The sequence below is a fragment of the Cervus elaphus genome, chromosome 5 (genome assembly GCF_910594005.1).
Source record: "Cervus elaphus chromosome 5, mCerEla1.1, whole genome shotgun sequence".
Classification (NCBI taxonomy): Eukaryota; Metazoa; Chordata; class Mammalia; order Artiodactyla; family Cervidae; genus Cervus; species Cervus elaphus.
Window position 1 is genome coordinate 57505031 of NC_057819.1, and position 23494 is coordinate 57528524.

The following is a 23494-nucleotide window of genomic DNA, read 5'->3' on the forward strand; positions in this document are numbered from 1 at the left end:
TCCCTCTAGTAAACAGTTGGACAGACTACGTAGCTCATCTACTGCACGTACATCAATGAAATTCTATAAGCCATACAGAACAGTTTCCCAACTTGAAACACATTTTATGCTACAAACAGAGATATTCCTATAAACTAAAAGTTGTCTGATTGAAGGCAGCTGGCATCATCATCACTTTCATGTCTCTGAAGTGAAGGCACACTCCTACTGATGGTGTGGAGGTGGCCATGTGGCATCGAGACCCATCTATTTGTGAATAAGCCAGTTAGCCCTAACACACGCAGACACAGTCATAAGTACAGAGCCTGATGAATTTTCACAAAACTACCTATCATGTAACCAGCAGTCAGATCAAGAAATAAAACAGCCAGCTTCCCAGAAGCTCTTCTTGTGCCCCCTTCTCAGTCACTACCACCCCCAATACTGTCTTTCAAGAATTATGTTTAAATACTTGTTCCTTCCCCAACTCTTAGCAGAAGTGGTAGAATTTCTAGTTGACTAGACTGATGTTCCCTTGGACCAGCATACAGTTTTGGCTCTACAAAGAAAAATAAAGGAACCTGAGCTGAAGTTACAGTACCACTACAGGCGGCAGGATTTTTGAAAAAAAGGGAGATGTGAAAGAAGCTTGAAGCTCCTATATTCTTTCTACTGGAACCTTAGTTAGGACTAAACCTGGCTTCTTCTGATTCCCAGTTAAGAACTTTTTCTTTTGCGTCCCTGACCAGATCACAACTCATTTCAGTGCTGTGTCTTATTTAACTAGGAGGTTTTAACCCAGTTTCACAAAACTATTTCCTATAGCTCAGACAATCCATGAAAGATTACTGAAAAAAAAAAAAAAAAAAACATTGTTTCTTTAAGTTTCTTGACCAAAAGATACACTTCAAGTGACATTGATTACCAAAGTATTAAAGGAAGAAAGGAAAGAAGTAGAAGAGAAAAGGACAAAATTAGAATCATAGTAATAAACAGGACATTCTTATCTTGTCACTGCTTTGAAGTATCTTATTTAAAGGACCACTTTTTATTCCTGACTAAAAGAGGGCCATCTTTCACATGTCAACTGGGAGTGTGTGTGGGCAAACACCAGAGAGGCATTCTCCTGTGCTCACTGCTGGGGACATGTTACCTGACTTAGGAGGCAGACTGACAGGGCAGAAAGGCAAAAGATGCACTGTGGAGTTCTGGGGCTGCTGCTCACCAACTGGATGGCCTTGAACAAACAATTACAGGTATATCTCGCTTTATTGTGCCTCACAGATTCCATTTTTTTTTTAAACAAATTGAAGGTTTGTGGCAACTTTGCGCTGTCAGATGATAGCATTTTTTAGCAACAGGTAATCTTTCACATAAGGTATGTACACTATTATTTTTATGGCTTCTCTGGTGGCTCAGACAGAAAAGAAGCCACCTGCCCGTGCAGGAGACTCGGGTTCGATCCCTGGGTCAGGACGATCCCCTGGAGGAGGAAATGGCAACCCACTCCAGTATTCTTGCCTGGAGAATCCCATGGAGGGAGGAACCTGGCGGCCTCAGTCCATGGGGTCACAGAGAGCCGGATACAACTTAGCAACTAAACCACCAGTACCCTCACACTGTCTTTTAGAAACAATGCTACTGCATATTTAACAGACTATAGTATGGCATAAATGTAACTTTTATAGACACAGAGAAACCAAAAAATCTGTGTGACTTACCTTGTGGTGCTATCTGCTTTATTGTGGTGGCCTAGAACTGAACCCACAAAACCCATCATCTCTCCGCAAAAGGCACAAACTTCCAGTTACAAGATAAACAAGTTCTGGGGATGTGCTGTACACCGGGGTGCCAGCAGCTAGCAATACTGTACTGTATATTTGAAAGGTTCTCAGTCACAAGAAAAAAAAATTTGTGACAATGAAGTGATGGCTGTTATCTAGGCTTATTGTGGGGTTCATTCTCCCATATATATATAAATATAAAAATATATATATATACACATGTAAAATCATTAGGTTGTACATCTTAACCTGTCAATTATATCTCAATAAAACAGGGGAAATGGTATTAAATCTCTCTGAACCTCATTTAGTTATCTGTAGGTTCAGCTCAACTCCTGCATCTCAGGGATTCCCAAGTAGTGTAGTGGCAAAGAATCTGCCTGCCAATACAGGAGACACAGGAGACGCAGATCCGATCCCTGGGTCGGGAAGATCTCCTGGAGGACGGAATGGCAACCCACTCCGATATTCTTGCCTGGAGAATCCCATGGGCAGAAGAGCCTGGGGGCTACAGATCATGTGGTCACAAAGAGCTGGACACAATTGAGCATGCCATGCCTATGTCTCAAACAGTTTTTTCAAAACTAAATGAATGACACAGATCCTGGGCCTGACAATTTAGCAGGTCCTTGATAACCATTAACTTCCTCCTCTGCACAGGACAAATTTGTTTAATCAAAAAGGAGTTTAAGCCACAAAATGATACACACCAACAACACCCCATGTTCTACAGTTTGTCCATGACTTAGTCTGAATTTTAAAAGAATCTGCTTTGTTTGAAAAGGGATTGAAGAAAACACTTTGCTGTAATCCAGAAAAGCTTGGTACGTCTCTCTCTCGAGAAAGGAGCTGGGAAATCTTAACATAAAGAAAAGTGACATGCATATCTTTTAACCCACTGCCTGAGAGGTCATTCCTATCTGGCCAGTAGCATGGCAGGCCATCACTTAGTTGCTGGTGGCATTCTAATGCAAGGCACCATTAATTTAGATTTCAGAAAATTATATATGACACGGTACAACTTGTATTAGATTGATGAGCAGAAGAGAAAGAGGAAAATGGATCAAGAATTGGCCTGGGGACAAGGCAGACCATTCCAAATCCATTTTTTATTTTACATCAAACCTGACTGGCACATCCAGTCTTGAAAAGAACTAGATTCGCCCATGTTCTTTTCTTCTTGTTTGAATGACATAACAAATAACCAGAAAAAAGTTTCTTTTTTCAAAGGGAAGTTAGCAAATAGTGGGGGGACGGATTGACAAATACAATTGCTGATATGTTTTGCAGTGTCTGACTCTAAGCTCCGTTCGAAATAACAAACAGAAGCATCGGTGACTCCAAACACAGTGCAAGAATTCCATGGAGACCTGCATTTTCCTTTGCACCCGCTCTGCTTGTGTTTTTGTTTTGTGGCTTAATACACAGCAAACATACTGTGACTTCAAAATCATAATAAAACAGAACTGAAGCTCCACATTGCTGAAAAGCAGTGCTGGGATGTAAATCTTTCCTTTAATAGCCTTTGCTTCAGGAAGAGGATGGGAAAGCAGACAGAGCTGCAGGTACAGTGCTTCTGGGGCTACTCCTCAAACAGATCTGCCCTTCACGCTCCCACCCCCCACCCCAGACCTCAGAATCTTTCCTCTATTACTGTAAATCTTTTACAAAGTGAGACAACTATCAATTAGACAAAGTACATTAAATTATGCACAGTCTGTAATTTTATCTCCGTCAGAATAGGAAATCTCTTTTATTTCTTTTGTATAATCCCCATCAGCCACAGCACTGCCCAGGGAGCACTCAGCCATCTATTCACAGCCTTCAGGAAGATATTTTGTCCTCCCGTCCCTCCAGCAGAAGGGGACAGCAGCTTTTAACTTATTGTTTTATTACAGATTCCTGGTGTTACCTCTGCCTAAGACGTTCACAGCAAGTAAAAATGTTAGGTCTTGGCTCGTGAGCCTTCTTTGGTTCTCAGGAAAGTCAGTCTAGAAATAGTGGCAACAACCGGGGCCAGGACACCATGCAGCTCTGTGTTTATTCTATTTCTCTGGGATGGTGGCAGCTGTGTGTCTCAGAGACCATCTGCCGGAGGCAAATGCCTAGTTAACTGTGCTATTCTCGAGTTCCCCATGATCCGCGGTGCTACCATCTTCCCCACTTTGCTTTCTCCCACACCGCTTGCTTCGTTCATCCACGGGCCTGAAGCATAATCACTACCCACTGCTGGCACCCCTTTGGCCTGGAGCTGCCAGACCTTGAATGATCCTCTCTCGGGATATACTCCCCTGCCCCATGGTCTCACTCCAAAGGCACCTGGGAGACGCCTTTTCATTCCATTGATAGAGGTATCTAAACACATGCCAATATATATTGTTGAATGAAAGCCAGGGGTTTTCAGCATTTGCAAAGGGCTTTCTTGGATCTGGACTAGGCACATTAAACCTCATTAATTGTGGTCTTCACTAATTGAGAATCTGAGATCATTCTCCAGGCTGACATTTATCTTTGCATGATCTGTGGCAAGAAGTTTGCTAAGTAAATAAAGAATAAAAATAATATTTTAATGGTGACACTTAAATTACTCAAGAGAAGGTATCTAAGGATGCTGAGGCTCTTATTTATATACTAACAACCAATGATCTTCTGCCTAGTCACTAAAGCGGGCTTTTTCCTTCCTGGCTTCCCCATTTCTGCTCAGTCACCATCAGTCCCTAATTCAACATGCTTGCAACAAAGCTAACTAGTCTTCCAAACTAGTCAGCTAGCTTGTTGCCTGCCTGACCTATCCCCCTCTTTCTTTTCTCAAATCCAGGCCTTCATTAGACTTTTGAGGGTCCCTTGGACTGCAAGGAGAGCAAACCAGTCCATCCTAAAGGAAATCAACACTGGAAGGACTGATGCTGAAGCCGAAGCTCCAATACTTTGACCACCTGATGTGAACAGCCAACTCTTTGGAAAAGACCCTAATGTTGGGAAAGATAGAGGGTAGAAGGGGGCAACAGAGGATGAGATGGTTGGATGGCATCATCGACTCTATGGATATGAGTTTGAGCAAACTCAGGGTGATAGTGAAGGACAGGGAAGCCTGGCGTGCTGCATAGCGTGGGATTGCAGAGCCGGACACAACTGACTGACTGAACCACAACAGGCCTTCATTAACAATGCTAACCTGGTACTAGAGCATCTCCACTGGGCAACTCCTTCTATTTCCTATAGGAATTCATGATTCTTATACCCTAGAATCTTAAGATCTTTAACTGTAGCTTCAAAATTTCTTTGTTTCCAGCACTGCACTTATCAAAAGTCCCAGAATAGGTTTATGATATCTATCTGAGACCTCTGAGGCCTGACACATTTTGGGATTCACACTTCTTCTGATTTCTGGGTGATAATGTGGTACATAAGGCATGATTTTATGTTATACTCCACTGGGCCTTCATCATCAAGCACATTGATATTTCTGCAACAAAATGTATGAATTTCACCCTTGGTATAATACGTAAAGGCTATAAATAGCCTCCCATAAGGTTTTGCCACCAAGCAACTTATTCAAAAAATTGTGCATTTCAGAACTGTGGGTAAGGGTTTGGGGAGCTCAAGTAGGTGGCATACAAAGGCCATTTATCACTGTCCAGATGTCAAAGGCACGTTTTCTTGAAAAGTCTCCATACTGCAAAATCCTTTGTTTAGATTGATTTTCTCCACAATTAGTCCAAATTATCAAGGTTTTTTCTTACAAAGCACATCTTCAAAGAGATATGACACATACCTCATCTGAAGCAAAGCGTATCATTCAAAGCAGATAATGAGAACTTTGTGGTCACCAGGCTGTCTTTACCACTTTTAATTTTTCTAATTTTAACTCCATTTCTACAGTATATTTTACAAAAGGCCCCCTTTTAATGGTCTGTTTTGGCAAATTTTAAATATCGTCATTTTGCTTATCCTCTGCCTAAAGACAGGCTCTTTCAAGAGCAGAGATGGGCTATCCCTCAGAATGGTGGATTTGCATTTTAAAAACCCAAGTTGTGCTGATTCTTCCCCTCAAAATAAAAGTTAACTTTTTTAAAGTGTGAGTTTATCTAATTTGTCATAAAAGTCTGTCAAGCAAATCACAGGAAGCTCTCCACTCCCCCCTCCACACAACACACACAGTTAAACATATTACTCTTTGAGGTCGAGCTGTAACTTGACTAATAAACCCTTCTTAAAATATAGCCAAGTCAAACGTTAAGCCGGCAATGCAGGGCTTGTGTATACATCACAGGATGCTGGCTGTATGGGTCACAGCACTCTGACAGGCAATTCCCAGGCAGTTATTTTGACATTAGAAAGTCACAATCCATCAACTTAACAGCAGGGTGATAATTTGGGGACCGGGGAGATAGCTATTCAAAATGACACTGTGGGAAGTAAACAGTAGTTCAAATAGCCCCTGTTTGAGAATGAAGACATCAACTAAGCGGAATTTCTTTCCACCTCTAGAACCAGGTATTATGTAATATGTTTTTGTGTAAGCACGTTATTTATGGCGTTTGAATAGCCCTGCGAGGCTAACAAGCCTGCAGGTACCGGGACTCTTTGGAGATGAGGAGAAATAGATCTGCCACCACAAGACTAAAGAATGACAAAGAGTGGCTTCTTCCCCATGGTTTGTCACGAACCACTTCCAACGACCTGTGATACCCACAAGCCAGTATCTCAGAAGATGCAACTCAGCTCTTTCTGAATCGAAAAACGCTCAGCTTTACAGCCATCTGCATCCATGACATGGGTTCCTAGCATGTGAGGGGGACCCTGGACTTTATTCTTGTGGGAATTCCCAGCCAACCACCCTGCTGTGAGCCCTTCCTGCAAACACATGGCCTTGGTTTCTCCTGGACAAATGGATGGGTGCAGACACCACTGAGAGCTTCTGAAATTCTCTCAGTTCCTGGGAGTTGAAAGTTTCCTGGCTGTTGGCCTGCTGTTGGGATAGTGATGGGGAGTGGGTAGGGAGGGCGGGTCCCAGGACAGGGGTTCTCAAACGTTCTCATTTCATGACAACCCTAAGAGGGCACATAGAAGCCCTGAGGGATTGTCAGGTTGTTGGTAAGAGGAGAGCAAGCACATCTTTCCTTCTGCTATGGAAGGGAGCAATGAAAAAGGAAGCATGATGAGGAAATTGTGCAACGATGCTGAGGTGGCAAAAGGGAGAGGGAGATGGATCTATGCAGATCCTTTAAGAAGAGAGGCAATATCTGGGTGGCAAGACTGTCTTAACAAGCTGTGTTGCTGCCATGGAAACCAAAGAGGTCTTTGTGGTGGCCCACACTCCCCCAGGGTCATGACCTTCCCTGTCTGCGATTAGCAGTCTTGCCCTCGCCCTCGTCTATCTTCCCGGTTGCCTGCCTAAAATACTGACAACGTTGACAGCAAATTATTTCCAGGTTATACTTCGCTCTTTCAAAGGAATTCACTCTACGAATGAAGCATCAGCTGGTCAAGAACAAAAAGCTCCTGCAGCAAAGAAGAATAGCCTTATTACTGTCTGCATTTTCTTTTAGCAAACGTTTGTGGCTATTTAAATTGAGTTTCTCCCTCTTTTCAAAAACCAAACTTCATATGAATACCTTCAACCTATAAACCGAACGTATCTGAAAATCCACGCATTTCAGAAAAGTAATTTTCAAGCAACCAATAGTAGAAGCAAAAGCGACAGTCTCTCCATACCTGGAGCTGATATTCTTCCGTGAAGCACAGATTCACTGGACAGCAGGTCTTTTGAATTGGAGGTGAATGGTGATTGTCTAAAGGTATCTTCTGAAAAGAAAGGGCTGGGGATGGGGGAGGAGGAGGGAAGTTTAGTAAATCAAAGTTATTTAAGATACCCAGGCCCCCAATATATATGCATACACACAAACAAATAGGAGATAAAGTTTTTTTTTTTTTAAATGGTGTTTAGAGAATACAAGATTGTGCTTAAAATGAAGAAAGAGACAATATATTACATCAGACAAATGCCATCTGCACACTCTGCCTACTGGTTTTACACTTAGGGTGATCGTATGAAACAGCATCTTTGAAACACTGTTAAACCCACAGTCAGGACAGCCGAGCAGTATACTGTATTTCTGCACTACATGCTCTGTGAGTGTGCTGTGCCCCAGTGAACACCAATCCCCTGGGTCAGGTCAGAAAAGACCGTTTGAGGTTCTTTCCAGGGCGGAGACAGAGCGGCCCCAGCTCACCCACATTCTGTCCCCTGGTCCCTGGGGGACCAACGGCACGTCTCAGAGGGGCAGATGGCTGGAGTCAGGACCCACTGCACTGATGGAAAGAACTCGCTGGTCCCCACAGAAACTCGAGTCTGCATCCTACAACTCCTCTGGTTTGGAAGGAGTTACAGCCAGCTAATGGGGCTGCCAGGAAGGACCCCGAGGAGCACTTCCATTTTCCAAGAAACTGAGGCTCTGACTTGAGTGATTCTAAACTCCCTGAGTGACTCAGCTAGAACTAACTAGACACTGGACACCCCAGGCAGGGTTTTGCCCTAATACCACAGCCACGGTGAACACAAACACTCTGGCTTCTTTTAATCGGAGGATTTTAACCCAATCATATCATCCATCTTCCATGCCTCCAGAACAAACGGCACTGCAATCACGTGTGAGAATACTGGAATATACAACAGAGTCCAACATGGAGAAAGGAAAGCCCTATTTATTTACAACAGAGAACATTTCACTGAAGCAACTGGGTGCACAGGGGTGGAAGGTTCCCAGAGGAAAACAGTACAGCCCAGAGATAGGAGGAGCAGGAAGCCACCACCATCCTAAGGCTGGAGAGACAAAAGGAGGAGGTAAATGGAGCCCAAGGGGACTGGGTCACCTGGTGGAAGCTGGGGGCAAAGTGAGCCTGCCCAGCAGGAAGCTGGAACCACAGCTGCTGCAGGGGGCAGAGAGGGAGGGAGGGAAATGCCCAGGCTCTTTCTTAAACCCCGCCCCTCACCCCACCAAAGGCTCCGATTGGCTGATAAGTCAGAGGCGTGCAGCCGGCAGGGATCAGGCTTCTACAAAACCATAGATCAGAGGAAGGAATGTATCTGAGGGCGCACAAGCCTAGGACCCCCATGACTGATGCTGCTTTTCTAAACATGCTCAATGGCCATGGGTAACTTATTAAATGTTAAGAAGGAAACATCAAAATAAAAATGGAAGACATACCTATCTGTTAAAAGTAAAACACAATTAATATAATTTCACAGGACTAGACTTGATGCAACTTTGTGTGCCATGCTTTTTATTTACATCTTAAACACAAAACAGCTTAAACAGGCTTAAAAAGTGAACTGGCTACAGGCTAGTCCGTGATGGGGAGCAGGAAGACATGCTGCTTTGTGCCAAACATCTCATAACCTGCAAGTGATCCAAAAACCTGAGGAAGGCAAAGCAGCGTGGGAGCTAAGGGCGTGCACTTGAGAGCAAGCAGTTCTAGGCCTGGATTTCAGGTCCCACTGATGGCTGCGTGACCTTGCATAAGTCACTTAAGTTTTCTGAGCCTTCGTTTCTCTTCTGTAAAGCAGGCAGTGAACAGATCTACACCTACTCACAAGGACTAAGCAATCTAGTCCATGGAATGTGTTTCTCATGGTGTCTGGCAAACAGTAAGTGCTCAATCAACATAAGCTGTTTTTATCTGTATCTCTGTCTAGCCCCCCCGGGGAGCATAAATTAATTACCCTTTCCTTACAAATCAACAAAAAGTATAAAGTTTCCTTGTATAAAATGCATGAAGAAAAGGTTGCTCTGATAATGAAGGGTCAGTGGACTGCTGGGATGACTGGTTACTCATCAAAGAACTTCCAAGGAGGTGGAGCCCTTGGAGGACTGTTGGTCAGACCAAGAGTGTGGGAGTTCATGATTCCCCCCCTCCTTAGCTCTGAAGCATCTAGACAAGGTGACAATGACATCCTCACATCCGAGTGGACAGGTCACTTGGGAACATCACTTGGGAACAACCACCAGTTGGGCCAAGGGCAGAGGGGAAAGATCAGACAGTGTGCCCTCGGTTACAGTGGAATGAGCCTGGCACTGGAGAGTTCAGGAAGCTCATGCAGCTGTCTGGTCTGGAATGTGGACACTTCCTTAGGGGACACCAAGAGTCCCTAGAGGGGCCCCTCTGGGTATCTAGGAATATCACCTTTTTTTTGCCACGGAGAAAGGTATGCACGGCCTTCTTTCCGTCAGTGTCGCTGGCACTGGGAAGATAACACCAGCGAAACGGGCTACAGATGCAAACAGCAGAGGGGCTCGAAGGCCTGAGTGGGCACTAGGACTAGACCACGGCTGTGGAGGAGAGGGGCGTGGGGTCGCGGTGGGGGGCATCTGGCTCGGCCTGGAAGGACAGGAGCAGCTGCACAGGCCACAGCTGAGTGGGGAGTAGCGCTGTCAGGGTTCTGGGGGTGGGGGGGACAGAGAGGGGGAGCGTCCCCCGCACAATGAGAGAACAAAGCCAGTCTACGAAGGGGGATGAGGCTAGAGCTGCCGTGAGGTGGGCACGTGGCAAGCAGGGATCACCGCTTCGTCAACCTGCCAGTGTGTTAAGGAAGGGGGCACGAAATACGATTTCAGTTTCCGGAGGCTCTGCCCGGTGAGCTGGAGAGCATGAGGCAGGTGGCCAGGGCAGCAGCCCCCATGGGACCTGGGTGACTCTGGCGGCCAACACTGCAAGGCGGCCTCGACACAGGCAGGCTGAAAAACTGTTTAAGCAGCAGGTCAGGTAAAGACCACAGGGACATTTCCAACCAGCCCCAAAGGTTTTGGGGTGAACAGAACAGAGGGTGCCACGCTACATGCCGGGAAGAGCATCTTAGGTTTTGCTAGCTCTGCATCTTCACGTGCTCTCTTCAGATTTCCACCCAGGTGTGGAATGAAGCCCTATTACCACCCAGCTGCTCAGAAGAAATTGAGTCAATTGCTGAGGGAAACAACCTTCCAAGTAATTTTCTACCCTGGAGGCCAGCTTTATTCTGTATAGAAAAGATTTCTCCTGAGGGAGTGGAGAATTAGAAGAGAGTCAGGCTGGATACTGGAAAAGCACAAAAGGTCTGGCAATGTGAGGGGCAAAGAATTGACGGAGAAACTTCGGCAAGTCTAGGCAGCTGAAGCCTGGTGTAAGATCTTATCTATAAAGAGACGATACCTCGTTAACAGAGCATCAGTCCGAGTCCAGATCCCACTGCAGTGCTCGGCATTCAGATCCGTTCACACTGGGAGCGCTGTGGCTCAGCACCGAGTTGGGAATCAGAAGGATCTGAGTCTGAATTCCATACTGGTCACTTAATGGTTAAGTGACTTTGCTACGTCTGAATTCCATACTGGTCACTTAATGGTTAAGTGACTTTGCTACGTCAACAATCTTTCTCTAGCCTCAGTTACTTCTTTTTTTTGGCTCCGCCAAGAGGTCTGTGGGATCTTAGTTTTCCGATCAGGGATTGAGCCCTCAGCAGTGAGAGCGCAGAGTCCAAGACACAGGACCACTAGGGAATTCCCTCACACTCAGTTTCACTACTGGAAAAGAGCTTTTAAAATATCATCTTTATAGGGGAGCTGTAAAGGGTTAAGGAGGAACTTCCCTGGTGGTTCAGATGGTAAAGAATCTGCCTGCAATGCAGTAGATCTGAGTTCAGTCCCTGGGTCAGGAAGATCCCTTGCAGAAGAGAATAGCAACCCACTCCAGTATTCTTGCCTGGAGAATTCCATGGACAGAGGAGCCTGGCGGGCTATAGTCCATGGGGTCACAAAGAATCTGACATGACTGAGTGACTAACACTTTTACTTTCTTTTTACTTTCAAAGGGTTAAGTAAGATTTTTTATGTCGAAGTTCTTAGTACATAGTGCATGCTCAATATAAAATGGCAACTAACACAACATCACTTACGAGTATTTGGCACTGCTCTAAAGTGCTCTGTGTGTATTAACTTCCCTGAATCCTCACAAGGACTCTATAGGGTTACGACCATTATTATTATTATCATCTATATTTTACAGATAAAGAGACTCAGGTACAGAGAAGTTAAGCAGTTGCCCATGCGCATGAGCTGAGACGGGATCGGAATTTAGGCACATTGGCCTTGCATTCTGCATCCTTGCCCATTAAGCTAGGCTACACTGCCTTTTGCTTGATCTCTTAACATCTAGGGAACGCATAGACAATACAAAATCACAGATTCTTCTTGGAACAAACAGAACAAAAAGAAGAGAGAGCAGAAGGAGGAGGGGTGGAGGCAGGATGGGAGCACCGTTTCAGTAGGCAGGATCCCAGGTAACCAAAAAAAGGCTTTTTCAATTGAGAAACAGAACACGATAAAAGATTTTAACTTTTAATTCTCTCTAGAAGGGAAGACATGCCCCTTCTCTATAGAAAAGAAAACTTTCTTTTTCTCAAGAAACTTCTGCAAGCCAAGCCTGATCACTTTGCAATCCTAAACATGCCCCTCTGCCTGTACCCACTGCTTCTCAGGGCAAGCTCATCTTTGCCACTAAGACCAAACGACGAGGCAAGTATAACAAGGGCGTCAGGTGTTCAGAAACCTCTATCTCAGTTCGAGACATGGCCACACTGACATTGGTATATTCATCTTGCGGTCTCCTAGATTGGCAACCATGTTTCAGGCAGAGGAGAAGGAAGGGAAAACTAAACTGGGAGTGTGCCTTGTATAACATGGGCTGGCTTAACGGGATTAGATCTACAATGCTGGTCGTCTTTAACCCTGCCGGTGCTCTGAGGACAGAGGACGCTGTCCTTGTAGCTTAGCACCGAGCACTGTCCTTCTCAGAATGTGGAGAAGGTGGTCCTTAAGCCCCTTTTCTCCTGTGCCTCACAGGGTCTGTAAAGTGCAGAAGCCCATCTGCTCTCAGCGGATGCCCAGCTCTGCGGTGGACAAACTGGCCCCTCGTTCAGGCTGCAGGGTCTGTGGACGCTGGGAGAGGGTGGTGGGCAGAGGAGGGAGGCCCAGGAGGTTGCCTAATACAGCATGAACCGGGTCTGCACTTCCCAGGAAGGAAAACAGACCATGAACTGCAGACTTTATGGTCTACTCGACTCTGAGGCACGTGTGCACTGTTGTTCAACTGCTTAGATGGTCACTATTCTTCCAGAAAAAAAGGAGCTGGCCTCTGAACGCCGCACAGTTCTCGCTTCAACTCCGTTTAGTCATTTCACTGTGAAAAAGCCCCTCCAACAGAAAGAGTTTAGGAAGTGGAAAAAAGGCAGAATGTATCCAGAAGATGATGTACTTCTGGTTCATATTTTTGGTAAAAAGTTGGTAGAGGAGCTAATGCCTTGTGGGGGAAGGAATTGTCACTTATTCTCAATTAACAACATCACCACCTACCACCTCATCTCCCCTCTGGGCTCACATAAGGACAAGTCACTCCAAGACTAGCTAACTCATATAGATACTGGATGAATACTGAGACACTGCATCTGGAAGCTGTAGGTATAGACTTAGAACTGTCCAACTCCTCCATGACTTTTCCTGCCTCTGTCACTTAGAAAAGACAAAACATTGCCTCATGTGAACTCCTGGTTGCACCATATGGGATCTAGCCCCCCGACCAGGAATCTAACCCTGAGCCCGCTGCACCGGGCATGCAGAGTCTTAGCCACTGGATTAAAAGAGTGCGTGTGCTGCAACTAAAGATCATGCATGCTGCCTCGAAGATCCAGTGCAGCTAAGTAAATCAATATTTTAATAATAATAATGTTTACAAAAAAGAAAAGAAAAAAACGTTTGTCCTATTCAAGTTTCTTTTCTGGACAACACTAAAAGGGACAATGAATGTGTATTTTGATTTTTCTCCGGCAGAAAATCTGAGTTAAACATGAAAGGGCCCTGGCGTCACAGTGCCTGGACAATTCCAGGCATTCTGTAGCATGGGCTGTGAGGTCACCAGCCCGGGCTGCAAAAAGAAAAGATTTAAAATAAATAAGAAAAGAGTCAGTAAAAGATTATGGCTCTAAATAGTGATACATTTTGCTAAGTGGCACAAATATTTCCACCTTTAACATATAAATGGCAACAGAGAACTCAGCTTCCTGCAAAACAGAAGACCCAGCTACTTACAAACCAGTCCTCCCCCTGGGCCACCACTGAAATCAACATGTTATGGGAATTCTCACTCCCATGATGATAGCAAAACAAAAAAGAAAGGAACAGAAAAAGAAGGTGGATACAGTAGGTAAGAGAACGTCAAGGAAAAAAAACTTCACGCTTAGAAATGGCACTGTCATTTTAAAGGAGCAATAGAGAAGAAATAAACTTTTTCCTCCTAAAAGAAATAGTAATGACTTTAAGGACTGAACCTGGGGAAAGCAAATAGAAAACAGAGATTAAGCAAGAACAAAAGACAGCTCTGTAATGAATTTGTCCTCAGAATCTATGAGGATCTACTTATTTCAGGATTATTTTATAGAACAGAAATCTACTTATTTCTATTAAATGTTAAGAGTTTTGGGCAAGTCATCCCGAAGGGATATTCTGCCTTCAATCCACATATAGACAAAATTTTCTTCAATCAAATAGATGATGTATTTTCAAGTGAAAAAGTGAAAATGTTAGGTGCTCAGTTGTGTCTGACTCCTTGTGACCCCACAGACTGTAGCCCGCCAGGCTCCTCTGTCCATGAGATTTCCCAGGCAAGAGTACTGGAGTGGGTTGCTATTTCCTTCTCCAGGGGATCTTCCTGACCCAGAGATCAAACCCAGGTCTCCTGAATTGCAAGCGGATTCTTTACTGCCTGAGGTACCAGGGAAGCCAAGCAACTACTTTCAAGTAAAAGTACTTAATGATCTCTTCAGCTATGTGTCACATAATAGGGCTTCTGGATTTTTTCCCAAGAGCTGAGTAAATTATGTCCAAAAGAATGTTAGTTAATTTTTATTTTGCTTTGTTTTAAGGAAATTTTAAGACCAGATGATCTGACTTAGATATTTTGGAGAAGTTATATATTGTGAAAAGAGAGCCGGAAGCCCCCTTCTGGGGTGGAAAAGTCCTGGGGGAGACAAAGTTCTCTCTCTGCAGCCATGAACTGCCTCCCAGGACACGCCTGCCCCTGGGCCACCTCACCAGATGGCCCTGACCCCCTCCTGGGAGCAGCGCTGCCTCAATCTCCACTCAGCCCCAGCTCTCAAGTCAGGACACTGAACTACCAGTTTCCTGTATTGATAGATCAGGTTAATTTTTTTAAGAACTGGAATTCCATATATTTGTCTACAACCATTGTACTGGTATTTTAAAGATAATCAAATTAATGAATTATTTAATTAATTAGACCTTGAATTACTGAATTACTTAGACGTTGAGACATATACACCCCAGAGTGACTCGCTACATTTATATTTTGAAATGAGCAGGTGGCACTAGTCAAGAAAACAATCCTCTATGCCTCCAGAAGCCTCAAGCAGAGACAGACTGACGGGCTAAATTGTTCCCAGAATAAATCTTACTCTAGTTCCAGGACTTTCTGACCATGTGAAATATGAATGCTGCAGACTGAAATGGATACCAGTAACTTTCATACGGAATCTCCGCCTATAAATCATGAAACCAAAGGAAATGAGAAGAAACCGGAAACATTTTCTCTCAATACAACTGAGGCCTTGCCAACAAATAACAGGCGATAGTCACTGACACAGAACACAAAGCATCGTAGTGTTGTTTTTTTTTTAAAGCTCTCAAACATATCAAAAAAGAAAGAATTATTTGAAGATAAGGGGAACTATCTGGATTAGTTATAACTATCTTCTCAACATTTCCTCAAATACTTTAAGGTCAGACGAAACTCTCTGAGAAGCTGGACTAGCTTGCATGAAACTATGCAACAACTATAAAAACACTGCGACACTTTATTTTTACATATGCCATTAAAAAAAAAATGATCAAATGTCAATGATCAAATGACATTCTTTCATTTTCAACTTAATTGTCATGACTAATGCAATTTTCTTTAGGGAGTGCTTATTTTTTTCTCAAATGGTACTGTCCTTGGGTATTTGCTATAATTTATAATAACGGATACTTGTTATTTCTTGTGCATAAGTTTATGTAACTCTGTGTTTTGCAACAGATTTATAAAATGATGGTATTTGAAACATATTAACTGCTTAGTTCTACCGATTTTTGTAAGAGGATCTTGAGCACTCTGTGCAACCTTGGCAAGGTCCTTTTGCTTCAGTATAGTGATCTATGTGTCACTTCAGAAGCTACGTGGTCATACTAACTGCTCCCTTGGACCTTCATTTCATTTTGGATGAGGTTGCATAGCTGCTTCTTCTGAAATGGGCCCAGATATCAACATTTCAGATAGAAAAGTCACTGCCAGTCTCCCTGTGACAACTTCTTTGAGGTCAGTTAAAAAGGTAATATACAATGAAAGAACACAAGGTTTTAATGGCATTCATGTACACGGTCCCTCCCGAGGACCCTTACTCTTAAGTGATTTTATTTATTTATTTATTTGAATAAAAGAACCCTGGGCAGCAGGTCAGGGGACGCGGGTGGAGCAGAGTGCTTGAGATGAGAAACAACCGTGAGTCTCTGACCTGAGGACAACCCGAGCATCTGAAACAGCATACTCCCTATTCCAGCTGAAAAGGGACGCAACAGAGAAGCCCTCTTATGACCCCTGTGGGCTAGGCCTAGAAAGCCGATCATTCATCATGTTGGGTGCACGCATTCAAAGAAAGAAGGACTGCAGTGAGCAAAACTTGAAGGAATTACACTTATCTACAGATTGAGCCTTGGCACTGCAGACTCAGTGGGTATCTAAAGGGGCCTGTGAGTCACGGAGAGTCACGGTCACTCCATCATTGGGCCACCCATACAGACCCCCAGTTTTCTTTAACTTTTGGAGGTGATAAGAAAGCCAAGATGTCGTTCCTCTTGCTCCTCATTGGCATGGCTGTATACTTGGCTGGGGCCAATCAAACTGAACCTTAGGGCTTCCCTGGTGGCTCAGAGGTTAAAGCGTCTGCCCACAATGAGGGAGACCCGGGTTCGATCCCTGGGTTGGGAAGATCCCCTGGAGAAGGAAATGGCAACCCACTCCAGTATTCTTGCCTGGAGAATCCCATGGAGGGAGGAGCCTGGTAGGCTACAGTCCACGGGGTCACAAAGAGTCGGACACGACTGAATGACTTCACAAAGCAATTATAAACCAATCAAACGTGTTGTTAATTTATAAGGTATGCAACGGTATTGCAGAAAATGCCCTTATTTTTTAGAGATACATATCTCAAAGAATGTGAGAGTGAATGTCATGCCTGGATTTGATCTAAAATATAAGGAAAAAAAGACTGGTGAAATAACTGTGACAAATATTTATTCAATCTGGGTGGTGGGGATGTGGTGGTTTACTGTATTATTTCTTTCTCTTTGTTTTAAAATTTTTCATAATAAAAAAAATCAATATCAACAATCAAACAAAAAGTTCAACCCAGACCAACTACCAGACAGAAAAATGTGACAATAAAAAATTGAAAAAAAAAAGGCTCCTCATGAACAAAATGCTTGATATCACCAGAAATCAATAAATGAAAAGGTCTTAACTGTAAGATATAATTTTTAACCTTCCAATTGGTAAAAAAAAATTTTTTTAATGATAAATCAAAGACCTTTAAAATATTCTCTCTCTCATTAGCTTCTAGTAAAATTGTAAATTCAACCTTTTTGAAAATCAATTAGACAATTCATAGAAAAGCCTGAAAACTGTTCATCTTTCTTGAGTCAGTTTATCCTGGCATTGTTTATATTAGCAACAACTTGGGAAAACAAAACCAAACCATTAATACTCAATAATTAAGGAGATATAATAAATAAATTAGGGCACATGCAAATATGAAAAGAATACTATTGGATTATGTTTACTGATATGAAGAGAAGTTCTAAATATATTACTAGGTAAAAGAGAAGATTATAAAACACTACATATGGTAGGATCCAGTTTTGATAGGAAAGTATACATCTATGAATAGATAAAAATTCAGCCAGGATACACACCACCAACCTAGCAGTCAGCGGCTGCCTCAGGGCAGCAGGGTTGATTAGAAGTGGTTATTATTTCTTCTTTATGGCCTCCTACATTCTCTGGAAACAAGTGACTCTTTAAAACTTAAAAAATGATTAAATTTTACAGTTTGGAATTCTTTCTTTTTAAAGAGACTCTGAAATTCTTTCTTTTTAAAGAGACTCTGAGTCTTTTAAAGAATAAGCCAAGGATGATATAATTGAAGCAGTTGTAAAACACATGGGCAAAGGAAATTGTTATCCAAAATCTGATTCCATTAATATCAGTTGACTTCAGTCGCAGAAGGCTGAAAGTCATGGAAGAAAAAGACTGTTTAAAATATTGTAGAAGAAAAGTAGGGTATTTTACTAAGAATACATTTTGGTAATGCTTTTAAATTTTTTTCTCTGAAAAGTACTTCTAGTTAGTGTATCCTAGAGGCAGGCCTCTACCCCATATAACCTAACACCACGTTTTCAAGGAACAATGCCTGTTGCTGCAACTCGAGCATTCATCCACCGCCGAGCCAGGAAACTTCTCGGGACAAGGAGCACAATGCCAGGCCTTGTCCACGGTGGTGGAGACAGGGAGGCCAGACCCTGGGGAGCCGGAGCCAGGCGCAGCCACGGAAGTGGACCTGCACGTCCAGATCCCTGAAATGTCAGCTCGTGGAGGGACCCGGCCCTCCTGCAGGAAGCCGACTTTGTACGTGAATGGGGACAATGGGCTTCTGCCGAGGTGAGCAGAGCAGAGATGAACTCGGTCTCCTCTGCGGTGACGCGAGAGCCCTGCGATGCCCGTGGAACGTGGACAGGCCTCGGGCTGCTGTGCTGTCCACCAGGGCTTGCCCCTCTCGTCAACCCCGGCCTGTTGGAGATATTTCTAGTAACTATGGAGACACCCTTGCAGGAAAACCCCAGATTAGCAGAGCAGGAGTGAAGGCGGTGCCTGAGCCGCATGTCACATGGCCCGTGTGTGATCTGTCAAACAAGGATGTCTACTTACAGAGATGTACAGATGTACATCTCGTTCCTGACTGCTCTGGGCTCCACACACAGAACACTGTTGTAAGCCGGTAGAAATAAAGATGAGAGAGACCATGGAAATGAAGAAAAGAAAGGCACAGGCCTCTCCAGATCCCTGAAAGGAAGACTGAAACTTGCCTCTCCAGAGTGACACTACCTTAGCAGTCCTGGAAGCACAGTGTCTCAAGGATAACGGCTTGACGGTGCGGTCACTGATGGGAGGAAGAACGGCAGAGCGTGATACCTACAGGACGACGGCGTGCAGGAACAGAGGAAAGTACTGCGGAAGGTGTGGTGCCGTAAGAAGGGGAAAACCTCAAAGGGCAGCGAGGCACAAAGGAGTTTGCAGCTCTACGTATTAAACACAAAGAACCCATTGTTTAAGGGTGAATTTTAGCTTCTTTGAAAAATGAAAACTCAAAGAAAAGTTGAAAAGGATGGACTGCCAGTGGAAAACACTCCAGTCAACATTTATGTCAGGGCAGCTACAGACAGTGGTGCAGGCTGTGTACTGAACAAGGGTACCTTATCTGGGGGTGAAAGTGAAAGTGAAAGTCGCTCAGTTGTGTCCGACTCTTTGCGAGCCCATGGACTATAGAGTCCACGGAATTCTCCAGGCCACAGTACTGGAGTGTGTAGCCTTTCCCTTCTCCAGGGAATCTTCCCAACCCAGGGATCAAACCCAGGTTTCCCACATTGCAGGTGAATTCTTTACCAGCTGAACCATAAGGGAAGCCCTATGTGGGCATGGATCAGTATTCAACATCACAGACATCATAGATTTACATATTTATTAAGACAGTATTCCAGTAGATGGCAGTGTCTTGACGAAGGGTGTTTTTAAAAATTTGTAATGGCCCAAAAGCCTTGACTTGATCAAAAAAGCACTAAAACTCATAACTAGAGGGACTTCATGAAATTAGTAGCAATTTTCATTTTTTAGAAACAAAGTTCTATGCCTTTAAAGTCAGAAAATATAAAGGGTAAAGCTACTCAAATACCAATTTCATTTGCTCTGTTTCCTGTTTATTTTCTTAATTGCTTCCATGTAATCCAGTGTTCTTTATTTGTAATCTTTTACTTTTTAAGGTAATGGAACATTGTTCTCTTACGCCTCTTAAAAAATGAAAAGGGGAAATTGCACAAATTGAAGCAGTGCATCGCACTCTAACAAATTTGCGCAATTTCTATTACTGACTCATAAATATTTAAGGACAGGCATCCTAACCACCACCCAGGCAAATTCTATATTGGACACTTTCAAGTACATATGTCTTTTAGTAAACACTGTAAGTGCCTTTATCTAGATCACAGAAAAATAGCCCGCATTTCAAATTCTGAAAATTGGGCAAATTAAATATTGGTTGGCACAGCATGATCTGACTCTATCTTTCTGATTTTCCCACTTCTGCTTTGCATCTAGTAATGGAGAGAAAAAAAAAAAAAAAACTATTCAGGTAAATACTTCCTGGCTCTTGGAGCAGAGCAAGCCAGGTGTGAGAAGGTTTTCTTATAGGCCTGCAATCTGATATCCCCATGGACACTGAATTATTAATGGGGAAGAGAGAACAAATAACCAAGAGAAGGTTCTTGGCAGCCATTGTTTGAAGTTCATGGTGTTACACAACATCAAGCATGTCCAATTCACTTGCCAGGAGCTATCTGATTCTTACTCTAGGGTTCCATTTTCCTACTTCGATCTCATCCAGCATCTGGCTGGGTGATGGTCCATGTCAGAAGATGTAGATCTTCTTTTTATTCCATTAAACTTTGGGATCTGGTTATGATATCATGCCTCATGTATTTTCATCTACAAATGATCATATTAGCTGGTTATCTACTCCCGGCAGAACCTAGGGTTGTGCCGGGAAAGGAAATCGAAAAATCAAGATTGTATTAGTCTCTTAAGCCTCCAGTCTTTCTGTTCTCCTGGGTCCGGGTAGACCCATCTCATTTGTCAGGCAGAATGGCATTAAGAATGCCACACGCTATCTCAAAGGGGACACAGAGACTTCTTTACACTTAGATTGAATTTTCTCCACTCTAAGGTTAAAGAGGCAGAAGAACTGCTGTTTTAGCATTTATAGTGAAGCTCCAACTGAAGGACTGATTCAGTGGAGGTGCCCCCAGGAGGGCACAGACATGGGTGGAAAAGGGGTAAGTTCAAGGCATGGGTGAGCAGGACCACGTGATCCAAAATCCCAGCTGCTAAGCAGATTGATTTCGCTGCCTGGCCACATGGGGTGCCCTGGTGGACTGTTTTCTGCTTTGCTTTTGGGAAGATGATCCTAATTTAAGCGGCTGAGTCTAAGTTATTAGGATGATTTTTTTAAAAAGGCATTTTCAAGCTAGTTCTTTAAATGATGTCTAGGATTTGCTTCAAAATAATCTAGGGGAAGGAAGAACAAAACAAAGGGATGGATGAGACAACATTTGTGAACTAACATGAACTGCTAATTGTTTACACTCTATCCTGGGTACATTCTCTGCTTTTGCCTATATTTGAAATTTTCCATTGTAAGAGGTTTTGAAAAATGAGACTGAGAGTCAGTGATCCAGAAACCTGCCAGTTACTGGTTTCAACCCTTAGCTTTACCTAAAACCTCTTTTATGAAATAGCTAACAAGGAATGTTGTCTAACATCACTTTCTCTTTCCATGTCTCCCGTCTTGTAATTGAGATATCGACAAACAGAATTGCCAATGGACAGCTGTGATGAGGGGGGATTGGATGAGGAGGGGGTGCAGTCATCAGCCTTTATGGGATGGGCTTCCTGTAGCCTGGGTAAACCAGCACACATCGGAATGCCAAGCTACGGAGTGTCTCACCCTGGGCTGCTACACTTTGCCTCTGTTCTTGTGGTTGCAATTACACTGAAGATTAATAATGATAATCAACTGCAGGGGAAGTTGTGGGTTGATAAAGGACAGGGAGATAATTGTGGAGAATCAGTTTCTTACTTCAGCTCTGCACATCTCTTTTCTCCTCTGGTTCCCCCGGATCTCCAGACCTCAAGAGCAGACCCCAACGTGTAGAGGGGCTCAGGCAACCACTGGCATTTGGAAACGCCTGATCCCAATACTGCATTGAGGCCAGCATCCAGGGCTGCCCTTCACAAGTAAAGGACCTCACATGTCCAGGAACCCTTAAAATGGACAACTCCAAACTCAAACTTCAATCATTAGCCATCCTTCTGGACGTCAGCTTCTTCTAGGAAATCAAACATGGGAAATCAGGTAACTAACCCAATGTTCCACTTAGTACTTAAAAAAATCAGGAGACATGGAAATTTGGAGGCTTGATGCAAATCTTTTTGGAAAGTATCACAAACCATACCTTAAAACATAACCCCCATTTAGTTGATCTTGTGCAAACTTCTTATAAAAAACATAGCTCTTTCTAAAACAGGAATCAAAAAAGAAGAGATAGAACTAGCATTTTTTTTCTTATTTCTGCTATCAGTAACTCAGGTTATAGAGGATTTCTTGGCACAAGGCAGCTTGATTCTATTCCACCTTAAGTAATGAGGTGAGAAGAGAAAAAAAAAAAAATAGAGATCTCTTTGAGGAGAGGCTAGTTGGGCAAGTTGCCCAATCAAAGGAAAAATAAAAACACACCAAGGATATTGTCGAAGAACAATAAACCGAGAAACCTGTAACACTGATTTCTGAACGCTATCATGGGTGGGGTGGGGGGCCCATAGGAAGCATCTCTTCCTTTGCTTTGGGCAAAAGATCTGATTTGGATTTCTTCTTACTCATAATCTCCCAGCAACAGGAGAATTTAAGGATTGCTTCATATTTGCCAAATGGCTTTAAAAAAAAGTCTTTTCTATCCTATAATTATGCTCCAGCTCCAGCCAAGGGAATTGAGGCTATGAGGCATATTTCACTTGTTTGGGGCTAGTTCAAACCTCCTCTTACCTCTTCCCAGGGGACATCTGAAAAGCATGCCATAACAAGGTCTCTCAGCATACCTTTCTTTCACATAAGTATCATCATGCAATCTTAAAGAGTCAGCAGGAAACCTCCAAGGAGACGCTGCTGGGGTCCTGCCCAGATCACCTTTAATGCACCGGTGCACCCACCCCCATGGTGCTGGGAGTGTTGGCTGCTAACAGCGAGATCCACCCTCATGGTTGCAGTGGTGGGCCACACATTCCCTGCTGAATTAGTAGATAATAAGGGGGTACCAAGAGCTGGCTCCTTTACCTTGAGGCTGGATTTACTCTGTGGTGCAATCCATGTCTCAGAATTCTCCGTGGAAGCAAACTGGAGCTAAAATACAGCTCACAGCCTGTGCTCGCTTAGCAACCCTTCCCTCTCCCAACCCACTGCACCCCGGCAGCTGGCCCTGAGAGCACGCCCACATGAGCATCCTGTCTCGGGCTCTGCTTCTAGGGAACCTGACCTGTGACACTTCAGGAAGACTATGGAAGCAAATTGACACCTATTATTTTTAATCGGCTGTCGACATCTACCAATCTGGCCAATTTCATGTGTTTAGACAAATGAATATAGCATAGACACTAAAAAAATAGCCCTAAGATTACATTTTATGCTTTCAAATTATGGTGCTGGAGAAGACTCTTGAGAGTCCCTTGGACAGCAAGGGGATGAAACCAGTCAATCCTAAGGGAAATCAACCCTG

The 23494-nt window shown here is 43.6% G+C and overlaps 1 protein-coding gene across 8 annotated transcripts in view; it reads right to left on the reverse strand.

Annotated features, from left to right (window-relative positions):
* Window positions 1-23494, reverse strand: part of ZNF827 (zinc finger protein 827) — a 186736-nt gene that overhangs the window by 59280 nt on the left and 103962 nt on the right. For all 8 annotated transcript variants that reach the window (XM_043902546.1, XM_043902547.1, XM_043902549.1 and 5 more), the window contains exon 8: window positions 7482-7585. In XM_043902546.1, the coding sequence (XP_043758481.1) occupies window positions 7482-7585 (104 nt within the window). The remainder of the gene's footprint in view (window positions 1-7481; window positions 7586-23494) is intronic.